Source organism: Symphodus melops (genome assembly GCF_947650265.1).
Source record: "Symphodus melops genome assembly, chromosome: 1".
In the NCBI taxonomy this organism is placed as follows: Eukaryota; Metazoa; Chordata; class Actinopteri; order Labriformes; family Labridae; genus Symphodus; species Symphodus melops.
In genome coordinates this window covers 48,381,774-48,401,971 of record NC_136691.1, presented here as the reverse complement: position 1 = coordinate 48,401,971, position 20,198 = coordinate 48,381,774, and the positions used below count along the sequence as shown (strand labels likewise).

The window sequence follows — 20,198 nt, the reverse complement described above, 5'->3', positions numbered from 1 at the left end:
AGTCTCTGTATGATACTCTGAACTTTGTCCTAGCGTTGGAAGAAATGAGCAGAAACCTGAGCTGCACATGAAGCAATCCCTTTTTCTGCACAAGTCATGCAATCAGAAAGGGGAATAAAGTTTACACAGTGTTGTGCATTATTTTCACAAGTTATTCACATCAGGAGAGAGATTAACAAACTCTCCAGATAATCTAACTCTTTTGGTTTCACAGCTGTTCACACGTTTTACGACTGGGTGTAGGTTATCTGTTGCACCTTTATTGCCATCCCATGCTGGACCAAGACTGTATCCAAGCTATCAAGGCCTAATTGATGGTTTCGGTACACAGCTTCTTTGTTTAGAGAGGGTGTGGCAGGGCTGTTTGGTATTATTTCAAGTCTGCTGTTGGGGAAATCTAAAAAGTTGATGTTGTTCAACGTATAATAAGAAGGGAATCTGATTTTAATCCTTCTCGAGGAGCAACACAGAAATTAAAAAACAGTGACTGCGCCACGCCCCATTTCTGCTTTCTGCAAACAGGACTGGCTGGTCTCCTCACCCTACAATTAAAAAAACCCAAACAAACACCTAAGGGAATAAATGAAGACTGCTGTGAGAAAACAGTCATAGTGGTTCTTAAAGTTGAATCGCTTTATAGATTCATTTTCCTGGCTCGGCAGGGCAGCAGGATACACAGACGGCTCTCTCTCCATCGCTTCCGGGTTGCTTTTGCTTGCTTACGTAGGCCTACTACCGCCGCGTAAAATCGTTACCATGGTTACAAATAACATATATTCCACATAGTACAGAATCAACTTCCTCGACAGTCCCAGTGTCCGCCCACTGTCAACACGGAGACTCGCTGGAGTCTCCGGACGCGTCTGAGCTCACCTGCACACTGGAGAGCGCACGGCTGAGCAGCTGTCCATGTGTTGCGCGTTTCGGTTTACTTCAGAAAAATAGAAAGCTGCACACTTCAAGGAAGAAACAGTTAGACTAGAAGCTCCTTTTTAGGTCGGGCTGTGTGTTTCCTCAGTAGTTATGCAGGATAAAGGCACATTTGTCAGCCCCTTTCTCAGACCGAGGTGTCTGTCTGCGGCGGCGCCAGCGGCGGGGAAAGCCAAACTAACTCACCCGGGGAAGGCGATCCTGGCAGGTAAGTTCAGAGCTGTTTGAAAAGATTAGAGTTAGAAACAGTTTCGCTTATTTCGAGTTTACTTGAAATGACAACAATTAATAGTAGACTATTGATATTCGTTTCAGAAACACTCAGTTGTTGTCAAGACGCAGGGAAGAATGGTTTAACAATGTAGGTTAATATGTTACTGTAAAAATATTTCTCTAAATAAACTAAACAAAGACTTAAAATAAAATTGCCTTTCGTTACAAAGTGAGAGTATAAACATACCGTAGCTTAGATAAAAAAAATAGTGTAGTCCATCCAGGCTACTGCAAACTTATTTCCACGTCATCATACAAGTAAAGTCCTTTTTTTTGGTACTTTTTTGGTTGTTTTTGTTCATCATCTTTGCGATGGTTCTAAAAAAGGCGTCTCTCTAAAAACTGACACGTAGGCTGTGTGGTTTGGGAGCTGAACGCTTGAAATCAATGAAGCTGCACCGTGACAGTGTTTGAGAGTTACTGTTTCTAAACATTGAAGATTAGCTGGTAAAATTGGATTTTTCAACAGATGTTCCCTCACCGAGGTCAGATCATGCATGACCTCTTGAAACACTAAGAGAAATAGTCTGGAGAGATTATTTTTCAAGAAGGAAGAAGTCTAGTTTTTTTTCTCTCCTTAAATTCAGTGGTGCCCTTTCACCTCAGAGTTTCCCTGCTGCATTCATGGGATTAGATGCCTTTAATCCAAAGATCACCTCTAGTTCACTTTGCGTAATGCTGCTGTGTATGGATGGATGCATGCAGCAGCTTTATGCAACGTCTCAGGACACCTGAGTGTGTTGTGACTACAAGAAAACATTCAGCACAAAAACATCTTTTGATATTCAAATGTACACTGTTAATTTTACCCTGTCTTCAACTGTGCTTAATTAACAATATATTCATTAGATATTTTTTTTGAATGGGGAAAGAAATATTACTACATATTTGCCGCAATTCACAAAAGCTAAAACCAATTTGTGATCGGTCACCTTAAATGTATCTGAAACACAAAAGTAAAAGCATTGAAGCATAAGTCTGCTTGACAGGTTTGTAAAACTAACTAACAAACATTACAGATCGATTGATTGACAAGCCAGTGCTGACTTCATTGATGCTTGTTTATCCCCGCTGAGGTTCAGAACCTCCAGTCCTCTCCTGCTGCTCTGCCCCCTCCAAACCCCATGGACCCCTTCCTGTGATGATGACGAGGGTGCAGCAGCTCCTGTTGATGAAGAACCATCTCAGAGTGGCTGCATTAAGGCTCCATGCTGGTGTTTGGCAGCTCTCTGTTGATTTCAGTCTTGTTCTCTGGCAACACTTACATGCTGAATATTTAATTGATTTTGATGAATTTCTTTTGATTGAGAATTAAAAAGTAGCTGTTTAAGGACTTCAACTAATAATTATTTAAATGAGTTTGCTTTATTCAATCTTAGCAGTTATATATTCTACAGTAAAAAATAAATAAAAGGATAAAAATGCCTATCATTATCTTTGAGAGCCAAAAAGGATGGCTTCAAGTCCTCAACCTGTTTACAACCCTCCGAATATTCACTTGACTGTCATAATAACACAAAGGGAAATCATTGGAACCTTCAGATCATGTGTTTTTACTGTAAAATGAATGAACTCATTCATAGTTCAAACCTCTTTTACAGCATTGCAATACATTTTGTGTTATTAACTTAAAACAAGTGATACTTGGAAACTGCAAATAGCCTGCATTATGTTTACATGCTCCTTAAATTGCCATTTGCATTTTTGCATAAAGTGATAATTGTATTTTAAGATCAGAAAAAGTGCATTAAAATGATTGAAACTGGATACGTGTACATCTCAAAAGAACTGCTGAGATAGCTGTTTGATTTTAGTTTGACTCATGTCGTCCAGCTACCCTCTGAGAAATAGAGATGTGGCTCTTGGGTGAGATCTTCCCCCTCCCCCCTCAGTCCTGTGCAGCCTGATTGACTGGATATGTCCCAGGCTCGCTCCCTCGTCGTCGTCGTCCTCCTCCTCCTCCTCCTCACTGCATCGTTCAGCTCGTCTTAGGCTGTCTGTCCAGTTTTGCAACAGTAGCATGATTGCGTTCTCCCTGTCTTAACCTGGAACGCCTTCCAACTCAACTGTGAGGAAACTGTTGATCTATTATTAACTTTGAGAAGGTTTTGGAATTAAAAAAAGTGTGTAGCTTGATAAAAGTATAGATCAGTGGAATGACTCAGTGTTGGATAAAGTCTTACTTGAAATATGACCCAAGATTTCGGCAATCAAAAATCACAACTGTTATTGACATGGTCAGAATACAAACTCTTCTTACTAAACTCTTAGCTTGAACTGCTGCTCTAGATTTAGTATTCTGCTTGTGTTCATGCCAAAGGGCTGTACGTAGACAAAGCAAGAAGTAGAAGGTCAAAGCTTAATGGATTAGAGAGCCCACTTAGACGAGGGTTGTTTTTGAGGAGGGGTCTCTGTGAAGCTTTTAAAAGGCCTGTGAGCTCTTTCTGCTCCCATTGGTTAGTTCAAAAGTCTTCTCCCAACAGCCATGCGTGATGACTCGAGTTGAGACGCAGAAAGAGCGAGCATTTTATGTATGTGGGGCCTGAGGGGAAAAAGAGCGCCCTAAATGGCTCTCTGTTCTTAATTTTCAGGCTATTCATTCATGCTGAGTTTCTGCTTTAATTTTTCTAAGCAGTCTGAGAAGCAAAAGAAATGGCCTTTAAGAGAAAATTCCTTTTTTTTAAAATGATGGATTGGTTTTTTCTTCTATGACAGGCTCGTTTTATCCAGCTCTCTTTTCTCCCTTCTTGCTCCCTCTGAAGCCTGAGGGCAGCCGGTTAGCTTTTCTGAGTGCTTGTCTCCTCTCAGGCTCAGAGGGCTCGTCAAACTGTGTGCTTACTCCCTGTTTCCTCACGTCACAGGTGACGCAGTCACAGTCGCCTCCCTTCAACTGTTCCGCTGCTCACAGAGTGCTAAGAGGCGACATAGTAAATCCCAGTGCTCTCCCAACAGCCCCCTCGGGAACAACTTGGCAGCCCTTTATGGTTTTCATCTAAAAACTACAATTAGGATTTTTTTCAGTCCCTTCTCCTTGCTTTTTTATTGTCTTGGAGATTCATCTTGCTCATGGTTTGTGTACATGTTACATTTTGCATTATAGATATGTTACATTTAGAACATTTTTCCCACAGATATCATTGACATGACAGATATTTTTTAGGATTTCAGCTTCATGTTTAATTCCATCCCTTATTGAGTCTACTGTACATTAATTTGCAGATACATCGCAGGTACGAGCAGAGAAATTGAACCAGAACAGTGAAGTTTTGAGTCGTAAAATTGAACTGCTCTGTGAAGCTGAGTCTACTGATATATCTGATATTTGGAACCTGTTGTTTGTAAATCAGGAATATTTTAACAGGAACTCATGTAGCCTAAATGCAGATTTTTCTTAACCACACAGTGTCATTTTTTCTAAGCCACTTTTCACATCTCTCCAGTAAAATAAAGTTGAAGCAATAACTGACGTGTGATCAACCAAAGTGGGCAGCTAACCACAACTGATATATGCTTTGTAAATAGAAACACAGGACCTGCATCTTGTCCTATAACTGGAAAGAGACCTGTAGCAGTTCATTCCTGCTCTGTCATAAACCTTGTGTGTAATTGTCCTCTTCTGGTAAATCACTGAACAGTTTGCTTGCTGCAGGGTTTTAAGCTGTTAAAGGAGTTTCCATGTAAAATTAATCAACATCTGTTCTGTAATTAAGCATCAGTGCGGCTTGAGGAAGCGTTGTTCAGGACAGAGGAAGCATAAAAGGCCAGACGTCAGCTGAATAATTCTTTTCATGTTTTGCGCCTGGCAAACAGGAATATTACGACGCTATTAATAAGACAACAAATGTTTGAAGTAATCAGTCCTCTGGCTCTGTTCTGAATTTGAACTGAATATACAGTTTGAACCACCTAATGACATATTTTCCAAAGACTCAAGAGCATTTAAAGTAAGAGAGGATTATCTAAATAAGGAACATCTGGATGAATAATAAATAGATACTGCAGTACAGCTGCTTATTAATCTGCTGCACATATACATACAAGTACAAAGACACACTGTTGAAGGGTTGCAGGCTAAAGAGACTGCTGCTTGTAAAAATGTTGGTTTTAAATGAAATGCAGTTGCCACTTTCAGGTACCATGCTGGATTGTCAGTTCCTCCTCAGAGAGGAAGGAAGCTTCTTGGCACACCAGATGTGTTTGAGGCTCATTAGAGTCACTGGAGCAAGCAGGACAGGATTTCAGAGACTGTTCCTCCCTGTCAGCTGGCTGTCTTCCTGATCACCTGGACTCCTCTGTGCCTCTCAGAGTGCCAAAAGATCGGCTGTGTTTTTGTTTTTTGATGTGAAAAGTTGCATTTCTGTATATGTGTATAGATGTGTTCAAAAGTAAGCGCTGTAATGATGTGTTCGTAATAGGTGTGGAGAATCCCAAGGGTGCTCACCATATGATATCCCCTATTGGCACATAGTAATGATTATAACGATATCTGATTGACTGAAGAATACAGCGCCTCTAGAAAGGGAAGATGCAGGATATAGCAGCTCTAGTGGTAGACCTCGCCAACACTGTCATAGCTGGATGGGAAAGGTCAAGGCTGGACTTATTGTAAAGGCTTTCCAGAAGAGGTTGGCTATTGCTTAGTGCTGTATATATGGATGTAGCATGTTGAAGGATGATTGGTTTCCCTGGTTAATAATGGTTTGTGGTTGATGCAGGTATAGTTGATATAATCGTGGATTTTATTAGCTTTTTATATGGATTTTTGGCTTTTGCTCCTGAACAAATTGAGTCCAATGATATCAAAAAGTCAAAGATGAAATGTTACCAATGATGTTAAAAAGATCACGTTTGCATCACTTTGAGTTGGTTTTTGCCCAGGAAGTTTTTTGTGATTGACAAAACACACTCGCTGGCCAGTCAGAACAAGCAGAATTCTATCACCTGCTTTTACCCCCTACAGGTTCACAATATCACTCCAATGCCATTTCCCCTGTTTTGTGTTACAGTTAGGGCCAAAGATCTATGAGCAGGCATTGATTTTATGACACGGTGTAGCAGAGAGATTTGTGATGAGATAGGGAGGAAGGTGGTGCTGAGAGAAATATGAACAACAGTAGAGAACAGCGAGCCTGTGAAGATAAAGATTAATGACCCTTCTGTTCATGTGTCCCACGTTTGGAAGAGGCACGGCAGTCATTTAGGGTGTCATCTGTAAACGTGTGTTTACGAAGAAGACTGCAAAATGAAATAGAAGGGAAAAAAACTGCTTCTCCTCCACCGGCTGTGTGTGTGTGATGAGGATTGATTGTGTTTGCTGTGTATCTGCTCCTGAGTGGCGGCTGGTTGGTTTTCACATGCACACATGGTTTATTGTTTCTACCTCTCTGAGATACTCACTGACCCACTGATCCCAGTTCAGGACGGCTCAAGCATCATGTGATTTCTGTTATGTCTCAGCAGGCTCTCATTTACTCACAACTCGACCAGGATAACAAGAATAAAGCTTACTGACCTGTGTGTGTGTGTGTGTTGGGATCACATGGATGTCATGATTCAGCTTAGTGTTGCACTTTCTAATGGATTAGTTAAATGCAGATAAAATCAATGACAGCATATGAGCACTTAATTATGTTCATGTCATTCCAGTGCTGCTGTGCACTTTTGAATGTTTTGATAGATTTTATGTGTAAAATTCTGAAACATGTTTTATTAGAGTAAAAGTAAAAAATGTAAAGCACATTTAAATATATATTCATTTTCTCACAGTTCAATCCACTGGACAAATAATAGGACAGTGTTTGAGTAAATCATGCGGCCTTAAGTAAGAGCCTCGTTGCTGTATTGATTTCCTTTATTAAATCAGCCTCACTCACACAAGTCCAAGGCTTTTAAGGGTCTTTAGCAATGCCATCCGAAAATGCTGCCTTATAAAACACATCCTGGCTGGGTTAAATATATATACATTATCTTGAGTAGGCGCTCTGTTCCGAGGTGCTGCAGAGATAGAGGTCGTGTTATCCACAGTGACATGTGAGAGCTGACAAACAATGAGCAAATACATGGAGTAAAAAACAAAAAGTACTTCTACCTGAAAAAAACATAAAAATAATATTATTGTCAGAGAATAACCTTATTGTTTATCAGGAAAATACAATTTAAAGGCTCAAAAATCCACTAATTTACTGCTCGTCAAGATTATACCACAACCTGCTGAATATGGATGAGCCTTGAAATGGACATTTCCAACAATCGAGGTTTTGCAAAAGAAGTATCTGTACAATTACACTTAAGAATCTGTACTACAAGCAGGTCTTCAGTTAATATTTGCCAACAAACATTAACATCAGTGCACGTCTGGTTTCCTCCCATGATAGAAAAATGAGAAAGGCTCTAGGTGTTTTATCCAAATTGAGACTTTTATTATTTAAATTATTATTTAGTCCATTCTGGTTTTGAAATCACTGCAAGTTCTTTATGTGGCACAAATATGCATCATAAACAGAAAAAATGTTGCTCATTATCAACAAAAATAATAGAAATAAATCTGTTATTTCGTCTTTAGTAGTCTCTGTTGGCTTCTGTGTAACCACATGATGTATGGGTGTTGCTTGCTCAGTATGCTTGTGTTCTTGTGAGTCTGTGTCATTGAGTTAATGGAGGGTCTTGGCCTGAGTAATGGAGCCCCTCCCTGTAGGCTGAGCAGATAATTTAATTAATGTCTGTCTCCCCCCCCCCCCCTCTCTCTCTCTCCCTCTCTCGTGACTCATCCATGGTTTGTATCAGTCACTTGTCCTTATCTACTCCACCCATCAACTGTCGCCGAACCCTCCAACAGTCACTCACTATCCTTCATTCATTCATTCAAATGATTCAAATATTTTCTCTTCTGCATAAAGAATGAGATACAGCTATCCTTTCTCACACATTGTTCTTGTGTGTGGACTTTCTGTTCAGTCTTTAAACAGAACAGTCTCTGCGTGACCAGTTGATTTATGTTTTCTTTGCTCTTTACTCTGTCTCCCTTTTCGGCTCTGAATTTAATGTTCATGGAGGGAAAGGCATTTGTGGAGTCACTGTAATGATCCATGATGTAACGGCACCTTCTGAATCAGGCTCAGTTATACTGCTGTTATGCTCACTTGCTATGCTAGGTTTATTCATTCAGTCAACAAAGCATCTTAATGATTTTTCTTCTTGTGCACTCAGATGATTTGCTCTTAGTTGATTTGTGCACGCTCTGTGTGTTATTAAATAAACATCTGTTCTGTCTTTCTGGTTCTTTTTAAGGTGGAATTGCTGGTGGCATAGAGATCTGCATCACCTTCCCCACAGAGTATGTCAAGACTCAGTTACAACTGGATGAAAAGGCCAACCCACCCAAATACAGAGGAATAAGTGAGTGTATAAAACTTCAGTCTGTATAAGACTGTGATTTTATCTTAGCTAATATAGTGAGCTAATGCGTGATTACATTTCAATTTTAATATCTATCTATCTATCTATCTATCTATCTATCTATCTATCTATCTATCTATCTATCTATCTATATCTATCTATCTATCTATCTATCTATCTATCTATCTATCTATCTATCTATCTATCTATCTGTCTATCTGTCTATCTGTCTATTGTCTCTGTCCATCCGTCCGACTAACTTATGTTCCTCATGCAGACGTCTTCCTCTCTTAGGAGCTCATTATCTTATTACCCATCATCCCGAGGTACATTACAGATTCTGGCAGGCTGTCACCGTGCTTGTTTATATGACTTAAAACAGACCAATGCACACTCATCGCCCATGAAAACCTGTGTACACGCACACACACACACACACACACACACACACACACACACACACACACACACACACACACAGACACAAGACATGTTAATGTTTACTGGAGCTCTGAGGATGGGAAACCATACTAATTAGCGCTGCAGACAGCTGTTGCTCTTTCAGCTCTGATGTGTATTTGAAGAAACTGCAGAACATGGAGAGCAGTTTACATGCAAGTTTTACAGAACAGAAAAACAAACATTTTAAGAAAATCAGCATCTGGTTCAATCTACCGCTGCCACACTTTTTTCGATGTTGATGAATCAGAAAGGATGGTAAGGTTTTTCACTACATAGAAAGGGGCTGATTGAAAGACTGACCACATAACGACACCTCTCAGTGAGATATCCAGAAGTTTAAGTGCCCCCCAAAATATCAAAGATTGCAATCTCATGACTCATCAGCCATCATGGCAATGAGCAGTGGTGTAGTGCAGGGCATACGCAGGTTTAATGAGTATACAGTCCCTACCTATTTTTCAGTCTCCACAGGGTCTACCCACTTCTTACAGCCCTCCTCTCTGATTTACACCAATTTGATTGACATTACACAGTAGCAGTTTTTGTCCCTGTCGGATGGTGAAGGAGGGACCCTCCCTATTCTCTCTCTAATTTGTTAGAGCACACACACATTAACTAAATATGAAGAGTAGTCTTACATGTCAGTATTTATAACAGAAGCAGTTTATCCACTGCTGACAGGCCACTTAAGAAAAACTATTTAAGGAAAAATAAGTGTGTGTGAGTGTACTTCTTCAGGCACCACTACACAACTGGTATTAAGTGCTAACATTGCTTGGTTTACTGTTTAGTCTGCATAGTAACACCCTTCTGGGAAAGAATTTCTTTTGTGTGATGCCTTTTTTTTCCCTGAGTCAACTAGAAACCAAAGAGGGTGTTGTATGGCACACATGCAGATGTGCGATTATAAATTTGAGCTAAATCTACAACATCTTGTAATCAAACTATCAAATACTAACTTGAAAAATAACACGTGTGTGTCTTTCTTCAGCTGACTGTGTGAAACAGACGGTGCAGGGTCATGGGATAAAAGGACTGTACCGAGGACTCAGCTCTCTGTTGTATGGATCAATACCTAAATCTGCAGTCAGGTAAGTTTCATAAAGGGACAATGCTAAACATTTTAAGAAGACTTATTAGCACAAAATATTAACAAATTAGTACAAATGGGATCTTTTGGGATCAAATTCTTACTTTTTGTCAGTAGAAAATCAAATGTATAAATTCTGAGTTTGATTGAATTCATGTTTTTGTGTTCCATAATTAAATGTGATAACCACAAGGCTTGCACTTATTCCTCATATCAGTAAAATTAAGACTGACTGTGTAATTTATAAAAAGAATGACCGCATAACTCCTCCTTACAGCAGCCCAGTGTAGATTATACAAATAATACATAAATACATTCCATTAAATCTAAAACAGCAGCAGAAGAGTAAACACACATCTCTCACCACTAGTCTTTGTATTACAGTTAAATTCTTGTCCTCATTTGAAAACTGATCTAAAAAAAATCTACTTTGTAAAATTCTTAAGGGGACTGTCATTGATTTTGCAGCTACAGCTGGAAATAAATGAGCACTTTTAGCTAAGCCAGTGTGATTTTTTTTTTTTTTTAACCTGGAACCACTAACTCACTCTCCAATTATTCTAGCCCATTACCCACAAGGCGAGGCATAAATGCCACACTAGCCTTCAGTATAATTACATTATTCTTTTTCAGCAATGACATTTACACGCACGCACATAGCAGTTCATGTGTACACACACTCAAATATGCAGACATATTGCACAAAAACAAGACCCTTTCATCATCGTTTTTTTGTTATGTGAATTAGTCATTCGCTTCTCCTTGCACTTCGCTTTTTGTGTGAATGTGTGTCTGTGTATTAGTGTGTTTGTTTGTCTAGGGGTGTGTGTGTGTGTGTGTGTGTGTTATGCTGGAGGCAGAGCCTGTCTGTACGATGGAGAGACACGAGCAGCCAGGCGGAGCAAAGATGCCACTCAAACTTAGGCAGAGTCTCAATAGGGGAGCAGAGAGGAAGACCCTGTCAATGGATGTGTGTATGTTTATGTATAGTGTGTGAATGTGTCAGTCAGCCCTCTGCATTTTCTTCAAAGTGTTTCTGAAAGGTTTTCCTTCTTCTCTAAGAAGAGTTTTCTCTGTGGAAATATTGCACAGAGAGGAGTACAGAGCTCTCCCTCTTCACATTGTACAATAAACCTGAATTGAAGTGGCTACATTGCACAAGGTCATTTATACACATTCTGATGAAACTACTATTTTCCTCTTTATTTTGAAATAATTTGTTTTGTATGACTCCATACACAACCGTCAATTTCTTTTCATGACCTGTTTATAGGGACCATACTTTTTATATAGCGGGATGAGTTCAGAGGCAAGCAGCAACCTCTGTTGTTAAAATGAAGCCACTGTCAAAGTAAAAGAAGAAAATGTAATACTCAAGTGTCCATTTGAGGATGATGCAAAAAAAAAAGAGAAATTAAAATGCTGATATGAAATGCAGAAATGAAAATGTTTACAGTCATAGCCGTGTACAAAAACACATTTAGGCATCTGTAGCTCATTTCTTTATTGGATAAAACTTTCCAGAGTTTATTTTTTTAAATAACACATCTATTTCAATTGTAATCAAGTCTTAGAGTAAGGTATGAATTTGCAAAACTAGAGCCATGGCTGACAGGTGGAGATGTTGCAGCTGTTTGCTAGGAGGCTTAAGGCCTGTGTCAACTCCGCCTCTTTGTCTGTTACTAGATTTGATCAAAAGTAAGTTCAAGTCTGCTTTTTTTAATATGGCCACTGCCCTTGTTGGGCTTCATAATGGCCAGTCGGGTGAGTTCACTGAGACAATCTCAATGTTTCAGAAGAAAGTTCAAAAATATACGACATTTTATTGAGCATAAATATGGTTTTCTCAAAGCTCAAACCTCCTTTTTAACCAGTTTAAATAAGTCTCAGAGCACCCCAAAACATGAGTGTGAGGTTTCTTGTTATGAATCCATTCTGATCCTGTATTTGGTCATGACTATAAAGCCTTCTAGTTCAGCCCTGCTTAGAACAATAACAAAGCAACAACAAAGTCAATGACTTTTAAAGCAAATGAGCTGTGTCTGACCACGCCCCTCTATAAAAGGCCTCGGGTGGCTTAGGCTTTCTTGCACCATGTCATATTGTTTTGGATGAGAAGGCAGACATAGAGGACAGAAGAAACAACTAGCTGTGGGAGTGTCACCCAGCTGGGGGAGGGGTTACTTCCCTTTGTGATGTCATGTCGAGAAAATCTCCAATCGGCCTGTTTGAGCACACAAAAAGTAGAGCAGGCAAAAGACGGATTGATTGGACTTTGGGATGTTTTGACACAGACTAGGGACACCTTCTAGTCTTAGAAAACATGGTAAAGTGTATTTTGCATAATATGTGACTTTAAAACTTTAACCATTATTTAGATAGGCATTCCAATTAAAATGGTTGATGTTCTGAAATAACAGCAATGAATAAATGGATGAAAAAGTGAAACATGACGCAGATTGCAGCCACTCAATTCAATCTGATTAATGGAAACTACCTTGGCATATCCAATCCCCACCTCTTCCTTTGAGTCATTTGTTCGATCCTTTCTCCATCTACCCGCCACTCCCTCATTACCCCTTCCTATCGCGTCTTCTCCCTCCCTTACCCTCTTCCTCCCCCATCCCATTAGCTGATTGCCTGTGCACCATCAGTCTACTGGAGGGTTGTCAGAGGGACGAGAAGGACCGAGAAGAGAGCCGTTGACCTTTTTCTTAACCCTTCCTCCATTTGTATCACTCCTTTTTTCTGCTTTTCTTGTCTAATTTCTCCTCTTCTCCTCCTCTACATTTCATTGGCACACCTGACCTTGTGGAAAGAGCCACTAATGAAGATTGGGCAGCTCTCTACTGTCCGGAGTGACTCATCTCTGATTGTGGATGATGGCCAAAATATGATGTCACATACTGAGTGTGAAGTTTATTCCACTTGTTATATGAGTAAGGGAGATTTTAGATTAAATTGGCTTAGGAGTAGGGCTGACAGCCGAGTATTTCTCTCCAGCAGCTTTTAATGAATAGCATTTGTTTCACAAGGTCAGTTATTAAGAGCTAAGTCTAAGAAAGCTGAGGGAAAGAACACTTTTCCATTCCATCCAAAGCTTGAAAGCAGTTTGTAGCCAGCAAGTGGTGTGTATGAGAGACGAAGGGATTCATTTTTATGTTTTGTTTGTTTCTGCTTTATTGAGGGAGTCTGTCAACTGTGTGGAGCCTTTGCTTCAAAGAAAACCAACTCTGTATTTTGACTGAGAGACAGATGTGGAAGGTTAATGAAGCGAGCAAAATCTTGAGATTGAAAGGCAGATGGAGAGGCAAACTAAAACAGCATGAGCCGAGTAAAAGAGATTGTGTTTACCTACGTCAGGTAAATGGTTTAAGCAGGCGGAGAAAAGAGCGAGGAAAAACAGAGCATTTATCAAGACCAAGTGTCTGTCCCTCCCCCGCCCCCTTCTGTTAAATGTACCGGGCAGTGTCCTACCTTCGCCGCAATGCAATTCCATCTATAAATAACCTTTCTTGTAACCGACTCACTGGCACAACATTTTCTGATTGAGGAGATACATAAACCACACCTCATTCCCCTCCCCTTCTCCAGCTCTCTCTCTCTCTCTCTCTCTCTCTCTCTCTCTCTCTCTCTCTCTCTCTCTCTCTCTCTCTCTCTCTCTCTCTCTCTCTCTCTCTCTCTCTCTCTCTCTCTGGCCTGCTTCCATGGCAGCTGTTGCTGGTCACTCGTTGGTTACTGAGACACCACACTTTATTGGTGCACCTCTAATGAGGCTGGATAATAAAAAAAAAGAAAAAAAGAAGCCTGAATGACTTTCTGCATTTTGGGCAGTTTGTATGCACTGAAACTTCAGAGACAGAAGGGATTTGGTTTTTCCCAACTGCATCTGTTTTTCTGTGTTTGTAATCAGTGTTTAATTGAGAGGAAAAGTCCTTCTTTAGTAACAAATTGCATTTAAAGAGATACACACCAAAACAGAGCGTTCAGAGAGAGCTGCTTCCTTCAGGGTCACAAACCTTCTCTGGTGCTTGGTTCATGGTATATTTTGGCCAAAGCACAGCACAGATGTTTCATTAAGACCACAGGGGAGTGTTTGAAAAGGATTATAGATGTCCTCTTCAACAAAAATCTCAATCTTCTGACAACAATCTTATTATTCTGTTTTTTTTCTTTATGCACAAGTTGCATTTAAGTGCGTTTAATGGTTTTAAATGTGGCAAATGTGTTTTCACTTTGTGTAAGTGTAACCATGCATTTTTACAGCATGCATTTGAACACACAAGTCAAAGACAAACTTCTGCTTTCTGCATGTAATCTTGAATTTTACCACATAGACCATCAACAATTCAAGTAATTCCACTTACTTACTCTTGTAAAAAAATGTAAATTATTTTATTGAGTTATGTTTTATGTACTGTTTTAATGTACTTTCTCTGTTCTGGCCCTCAGGTTTGGAGTGTTTGAGTTCCTCAGTAACCAAGTGAAGGATGAGTCAGGTCGACTGGACAGCACCAAAGGTCTGCTGTGTGGGCTCGGAGCTGGGGTGATGGAGGCTGTTTTCGTGGTCTGTCCAATGGAAACTGTGAAGGTATCAAACCCACTGATCTGTGGTCAGATTTCATGTCATAATTTTGACTTTCAAACACACAACATACACAGCATCAGTTGACATGAAATGTTTGCCCCTGAGCTTTGTGAATAAGTCATTTTTCTATTATGAGGATGTATCATGTAGGAACGATCGAATAATAAAGACAGTACATTGTGTGTTTTTTGTAGACTTGAAACATTTCTAGTGATGACTGTTATCACAGAAAACATATTCAAGACACCTAAAACAACCTAAACAAGCAAACCAAACAGAACAAACATTTTCATTTTGAGGTGTGTTTATGTTGCATTATGCAGCATAAAGCTTTTATTATCATTTTTACAGCACAATGACCCAGTGTTTTATCCATGCACATCCACTTAACACAGTATACGTAGTCAGACTAAACATTGATTCACTACTCACCAACTTGCATTCTCCAGACTCTGTTAAAGTGAAACAAAAGTGTTATTTTATCTCCCAAGGTTAAATTTATTCATGACCAGACATCAGCCAACCCCAAATACAAAGGCTTCTATCATGGAGTCCGAGAGATCGTCAGGGAACAAGGTAATTACCAACATGTAGCTCACCTGACATCTACTGGCCACAAAGGGTAATGCATCTGAAAACATTTATGATTTAAAATAGGGAATGAGTTATTTTCCTACCCGTTTGTATGAAAAGCATATATAAATAAATAACAATAATAACTGTAATAACCCTATTTTGCCTCCCCAGGATTTAGAGGGACATATCAGGGTCTTACTGCCACTGTCCTTAAACAAGGCTCCAACCAGGCTATTCGATTCTATGTGATGACCTCTCTGAAGAACTGGTACAAAGGTCAGCGTGCATACTGCTTAATGTATTACTGATTTAACTGTGAGAGAAGAGAATGCCACTTCTGAAAAATAGGAGTGATCTTGAAGCACACTATGATGTGAAGATAAGTTGTGTGTAATTAAGAAAAACTTATTGTCTAAGAAACTCTCAGCTGCAGAGTTTCAATAGCACGACTCAATTTGCATCCCAGCCTTCACTTCCTGCTCTGTTGTGTCCTCTCACTAGGTGATGACCCTAATAAAGCTATTAACCCCTTTTTGACTGGAGCCTTTGGGGCCATAGCTGGAGCAGCCAGTGTCTTCGGAAACACCCCCCTAGATGTAATCAAGACACGTATGCAGGTAAAGAATAAGTCCAAATTATAAAGCACAGGTTTTTATTTTCTTCCTTTTTGGTGATTTGTTGAACTATTCTAATCCATTTACTGACAATGATAATAAATAATAATGTATTTCATTTCTTTTCTAAGGGTCTGGAAGCACATAAATATAAAAGCACATTGGACTGTGCTGTGAAGATCTTGAGGAATGAGGGGGTGGCAGCGTAAGTATACCTTCTTTTGTTTCTTGAGTAATTTATTATATTATCATGTTTAAACAGCAAGCCTTAAATGCTGTTGTCGGTGTTAACAGCTGCAAGTATGTCTTAGACAGGTATAGTAAATTAAGAAAATAAACTAAATTTCAAAGACAGTTTAATTGAATTTCTTTTTTTTAAATAATTTTAAACAATGTCATTCAGCAGGATTTTTAAAATGTGATTTATTTATGGATCAATACTTGTGGTTATTTTGACCTCATTTGATGTTAATATGTAGCATCTCTCTCTCTTTGTCTTTCTTGATTCAGTTTCTATAAAGGAACAGTTCCTCGGCTGGGCCGGGTGTGCCTAGATGTGGCCATAGTCTTCATCATCTATGAGGAGGTGGTGAAGGTCCTGAACACGGTCTGGAAGACGGACTGAGCTGCTGGACCTGTGAGGAGGCGGCAGCTTCCTGCATCCAGGGCATCAAACACAGATCTGAGTTTACGCAGACCTCCGCTGGTGAGGGGTTGAGACAGAGAGCTGAACTTAGATCAGTGTCACATGCTAAAATAAAGCTAACAAGTTCATAGAGGGGGGCTGCATAGAAAAAAAGAAAGCCTGAAAAAAGGCTTGTGTCGCCCACATCTGGACAGCTGGAGTTAATGCAGATCTTTAGTGCCCGGCAAAATGCCACGTCAAGTCAAGTATGCAACCCCTCCATCGAAAAAGACAAGTGTCCACTTCTCAACGTGGTATTATAAAGTGAGCCAAATAATTGAGATAATTGAAACATATGCTTTATCCTAGAATTATATAATCATTTTCTATAGATTTTCTATAGAAGCAAAACCTTAAAATTAAGCTAAACACCCTTTTTGACGACTGCTGAAGCAACATTTATGCAGGAATTTCTGCCTTTTTAAATTATGTAGTACACTTTCTTCATACGCCTGCTTTGTCAAATATCTTCCCTCAGTGAAGAGTATCATTTCCAATCATTAACAGCTGTTTTTCCTGAAGTTTACAGCGAGTTTGTAGGTGTCATACTGGGTTTTCATGTTTTGTTGCTCTCTGTCTCTTCTTGTGCCTCATGTGGTTTTAAATCCAGAGGAGCCAGACTGCAGCTGTTAACAGTTTACAGTCACATAAACTGCACTAACATCCATAACTATGTAAGCCTTTACCAGAATGAGTTGGCATTTATACAATGCCAATTATTTTTATACTATATAGATTCTTATTTAGTTATTTAATAGCATCATAGTTTTATTGTAAAGTATGATGATATAATATTCATGTGCCAAATGCCAAACCTGCTGTACTATGAAAGAGTGAAAGAGTATGTTGAAAAAAGCAAATATTATTACTTAAATTATGACAAACTTTATAAATGTATATATTGAAAGTTGAATGTTGAATATCTCGATGATATGTCAGAGACCGTTTGCTGTTAACTTGTGCCATTGAGTCAAGTTTTTCCTTTACCTGGGTCTGGTTGTAAAAGTATTTTAAAGATATAAGAAAGAAAACGTATATTTTACTGCTGTATTTCACTGTGAGTCTATATGACAAACATGCTCAGTAACTTCAGAGCCCTTTTTTTTATCAGCTTTCATCAGCTCATCCTAAAAGAAGAAGCTTCCTACTGGATGATTATTTTTAGTACAGGTTTTTGTTTGAGGTCGTTTTCAGTCATTTTTATTCTTTCCTTCACTTCCCAAACCAATGCTTCCTTACCTCTGGGCGGGGATTCAGCGAGAGGATCACAAAAATATATATCAGAGGATGAAAGATATTAGGTACAGATGAAAGCACTTTTTTTCCCCCAGAAAATCTTACTGAATAAAGATTTTTCTTCATCGATATCCTCGCCTTTAAATCAATGCTGATACCTAGATGTGACACTGTAACACTCTGACACTGTTGGAAAAAAATAGAAATATTAAAAAAGTAATTGATAACTAAACATCTGTAACTAACATTACTCTGATATCACCAACCACCAACAGACAGACAGACAGACAGACAGACAGACAGACAGACAGACATTTTGTTGATGCGCTTTATTGTCACACAAGTGAGTGTTTGATAAAACCAGTTTATTGTAAGGGGGTCTTAATGGGGACTCATACAGTATTGTTTTACATCCATACCTGCTGATACTCTGTCAGATATAAGGCCACATTGAAAGCCAATAGGACATCAGAATGAGAACAGTTAAACATTTAAAGGGGTCACCCAATAGAAACATTGACATCACAATCTGGTGAAATTAAATTCACATTCTTTTCGGTGCTATCATGTTTCATTCAGGTTTGTTTTAATCTTACTCGTGCCTTTTACTACTGTTTGTTGGTAAATGCTACTTTAGAAGTTTCCTCATCAACTATCAAACTTTTAAACTTCAAAATGATCTCACAGGCAGTGAGGTGTATGTGGTGAAGGCATATTCTGTTAATGAAAAAAGATTACAAGAAGTGTTCTGCTTAAAAACAGTCATTTTTGCTCTGTAATAATGTTCTGTTTTTATAGACCAAATAGATTCATGTTGTGCCGCATAGGCAAAACTACGTTGTATGGTTATACTGAATCTGTGTATTCTGAAGCTGTGTGTGTGATGCAGTTCAGTACAATACTGCTTGTGCAATATTCATTGTCCCCTCTTTTTGTCTGTGCCCAATGTAAAAAAAACCCCTTTGTGGTGGGGGAATCTAAAAAAAAAACATAATTAAAACAAGAATCTGAAAACTTTAATACTGGCTGTTTTTATTTTTCACATTGGCCCTCTCTCATTGGTCTGTTATTCTGCCTGTTCGGTCACAACAGATCACGCTGGGACAAACCATGGGGGGCAAGGAGGGGAGGAATCGAACAGGGAACTCATTGTTTCACTTTTGGCTGATGCTCATGTCCAGTGAATCAACAAACCATCTCTCTCTCTCTTGTCTCTCTCTCTCTCTCTCTCTCTCTCTCTTGTCTCTCTCTCACTCTTGTCTCTCTCTCTCTCTCTCTTGTCTCTCTCTCTCTCTCTCTCGTCTCTCTTTCTCTCTCTCTCTCTCTCTCTCTCTCTCTCTCTCTCTCTCTCTCTCTGTCTTACACACACACACAGAAGCAAACTTCATACACGCGACTCCCCAGTTTGTTTGAGAAGGAATGCACAGTACAATATACACCGATGGAATATATGTGCTTAAGTACCTATATTTACACTTGAGAAAAAAAGACCATATCATCAAATACTCATTGTATCAGAAGAAAAGCTCAAATTCACTTCATACCATTACTCTTTTAGCTTTTTGTAAATGCACTGATGAACTTATCTGCTTTAATGCTGGAGGACTGTTTGAACTTGTCTGAAAAGTAAGCGGTAACTAAAGTTTGGAGGTTTTTGCAGCGGAGGAAAAATTCCTCCGTTTGTTTCGAAGACTTAAAATCAAAAGTGCCTCAGAGAGTTTTCTCTCCCTTTTCTTTTCCCCAGAATAATTTATAATTCAGAGGAGCATGCAGTGCTGAATAGAAGATTTAGTATCAGTAAAACAAGAGTTAACCAAGAACCCCATATTATAACTAAAATACTGTAAATGTCAGTCTGAAAAGCACCATCTTTAACAGGAGGGGGAGCTGTAGCCAGAGCCTCAGACACATTCGTGAGCATACTCTACCTATACTACTCTGGCATACGCACAACAGTGATGAGAGAGGCCTCCTCTCTCCTCATGTCTGTACAATAGAGCTTTATGAGAAGGGTCAAATAACCTACCAACCTCCCTTCATCCTAACATCATCACTCCCTCCTCCTCCTCCTCCTCCTCCTCCTCTGCTTCTGGATGGAGGACTGGTCCGAAATTACCCCCAAAATCTCTCATCTCCTCAGACATTATAGACACACCGCTCTGACTTTGAGATCCTCTTTGAACCGTAGAGATGAATTATATTTCTTAGAGAATCTCAGTAGTGGCTTCATGGCTCCAACTTATTACCCCCACAAATGTTGGGGTTTTTTTTGTCTACAGATAACGTCCTTAATTTTGCACCTCTGCATGTTTCAATATAACACCGTTTTCTGTATCATACGTTTAGCCA

The 20,198-nt window shown here is 39.3% G+C and overlaps 1 protein-coding gene across 1 annotated transcript; it reads left to right on the top strand.

Annotated features, from left to right (window-relative positions):
• Window positions 1-82: 82 nt before the first annotated feature.
• On the top strand, window positions 83-18,867 carry LOC306837145 (tricarboxylate transport protein B, mitochondrial). Its single transcript, XM_079364685.1, has 9 exons — window positions 83-1,138; window positions 8,491-8,598; window positions 10,052-10,151; window positions 14,603-14,741; window positions 15,230-15,314; window positions 15,486-15,590; window positions 15,816-15,931; window positions 16,060-16,133; window positions 16,439-18,867. The coding sequence occupies exons 1-9, from the start codon at window positions 1,024-1,026 to the stop codon at window positions 16,551-16,553; spliced, it is 957 nt and encodes a 318-aa protein (XP_079220811.1). The 5' UTR covers window positions 83-1,023; the 3' UTR covers window positions 16,554-18,867.
• Window positions 18,868-20,198: the final 1,331 nt, after the last annotated feature.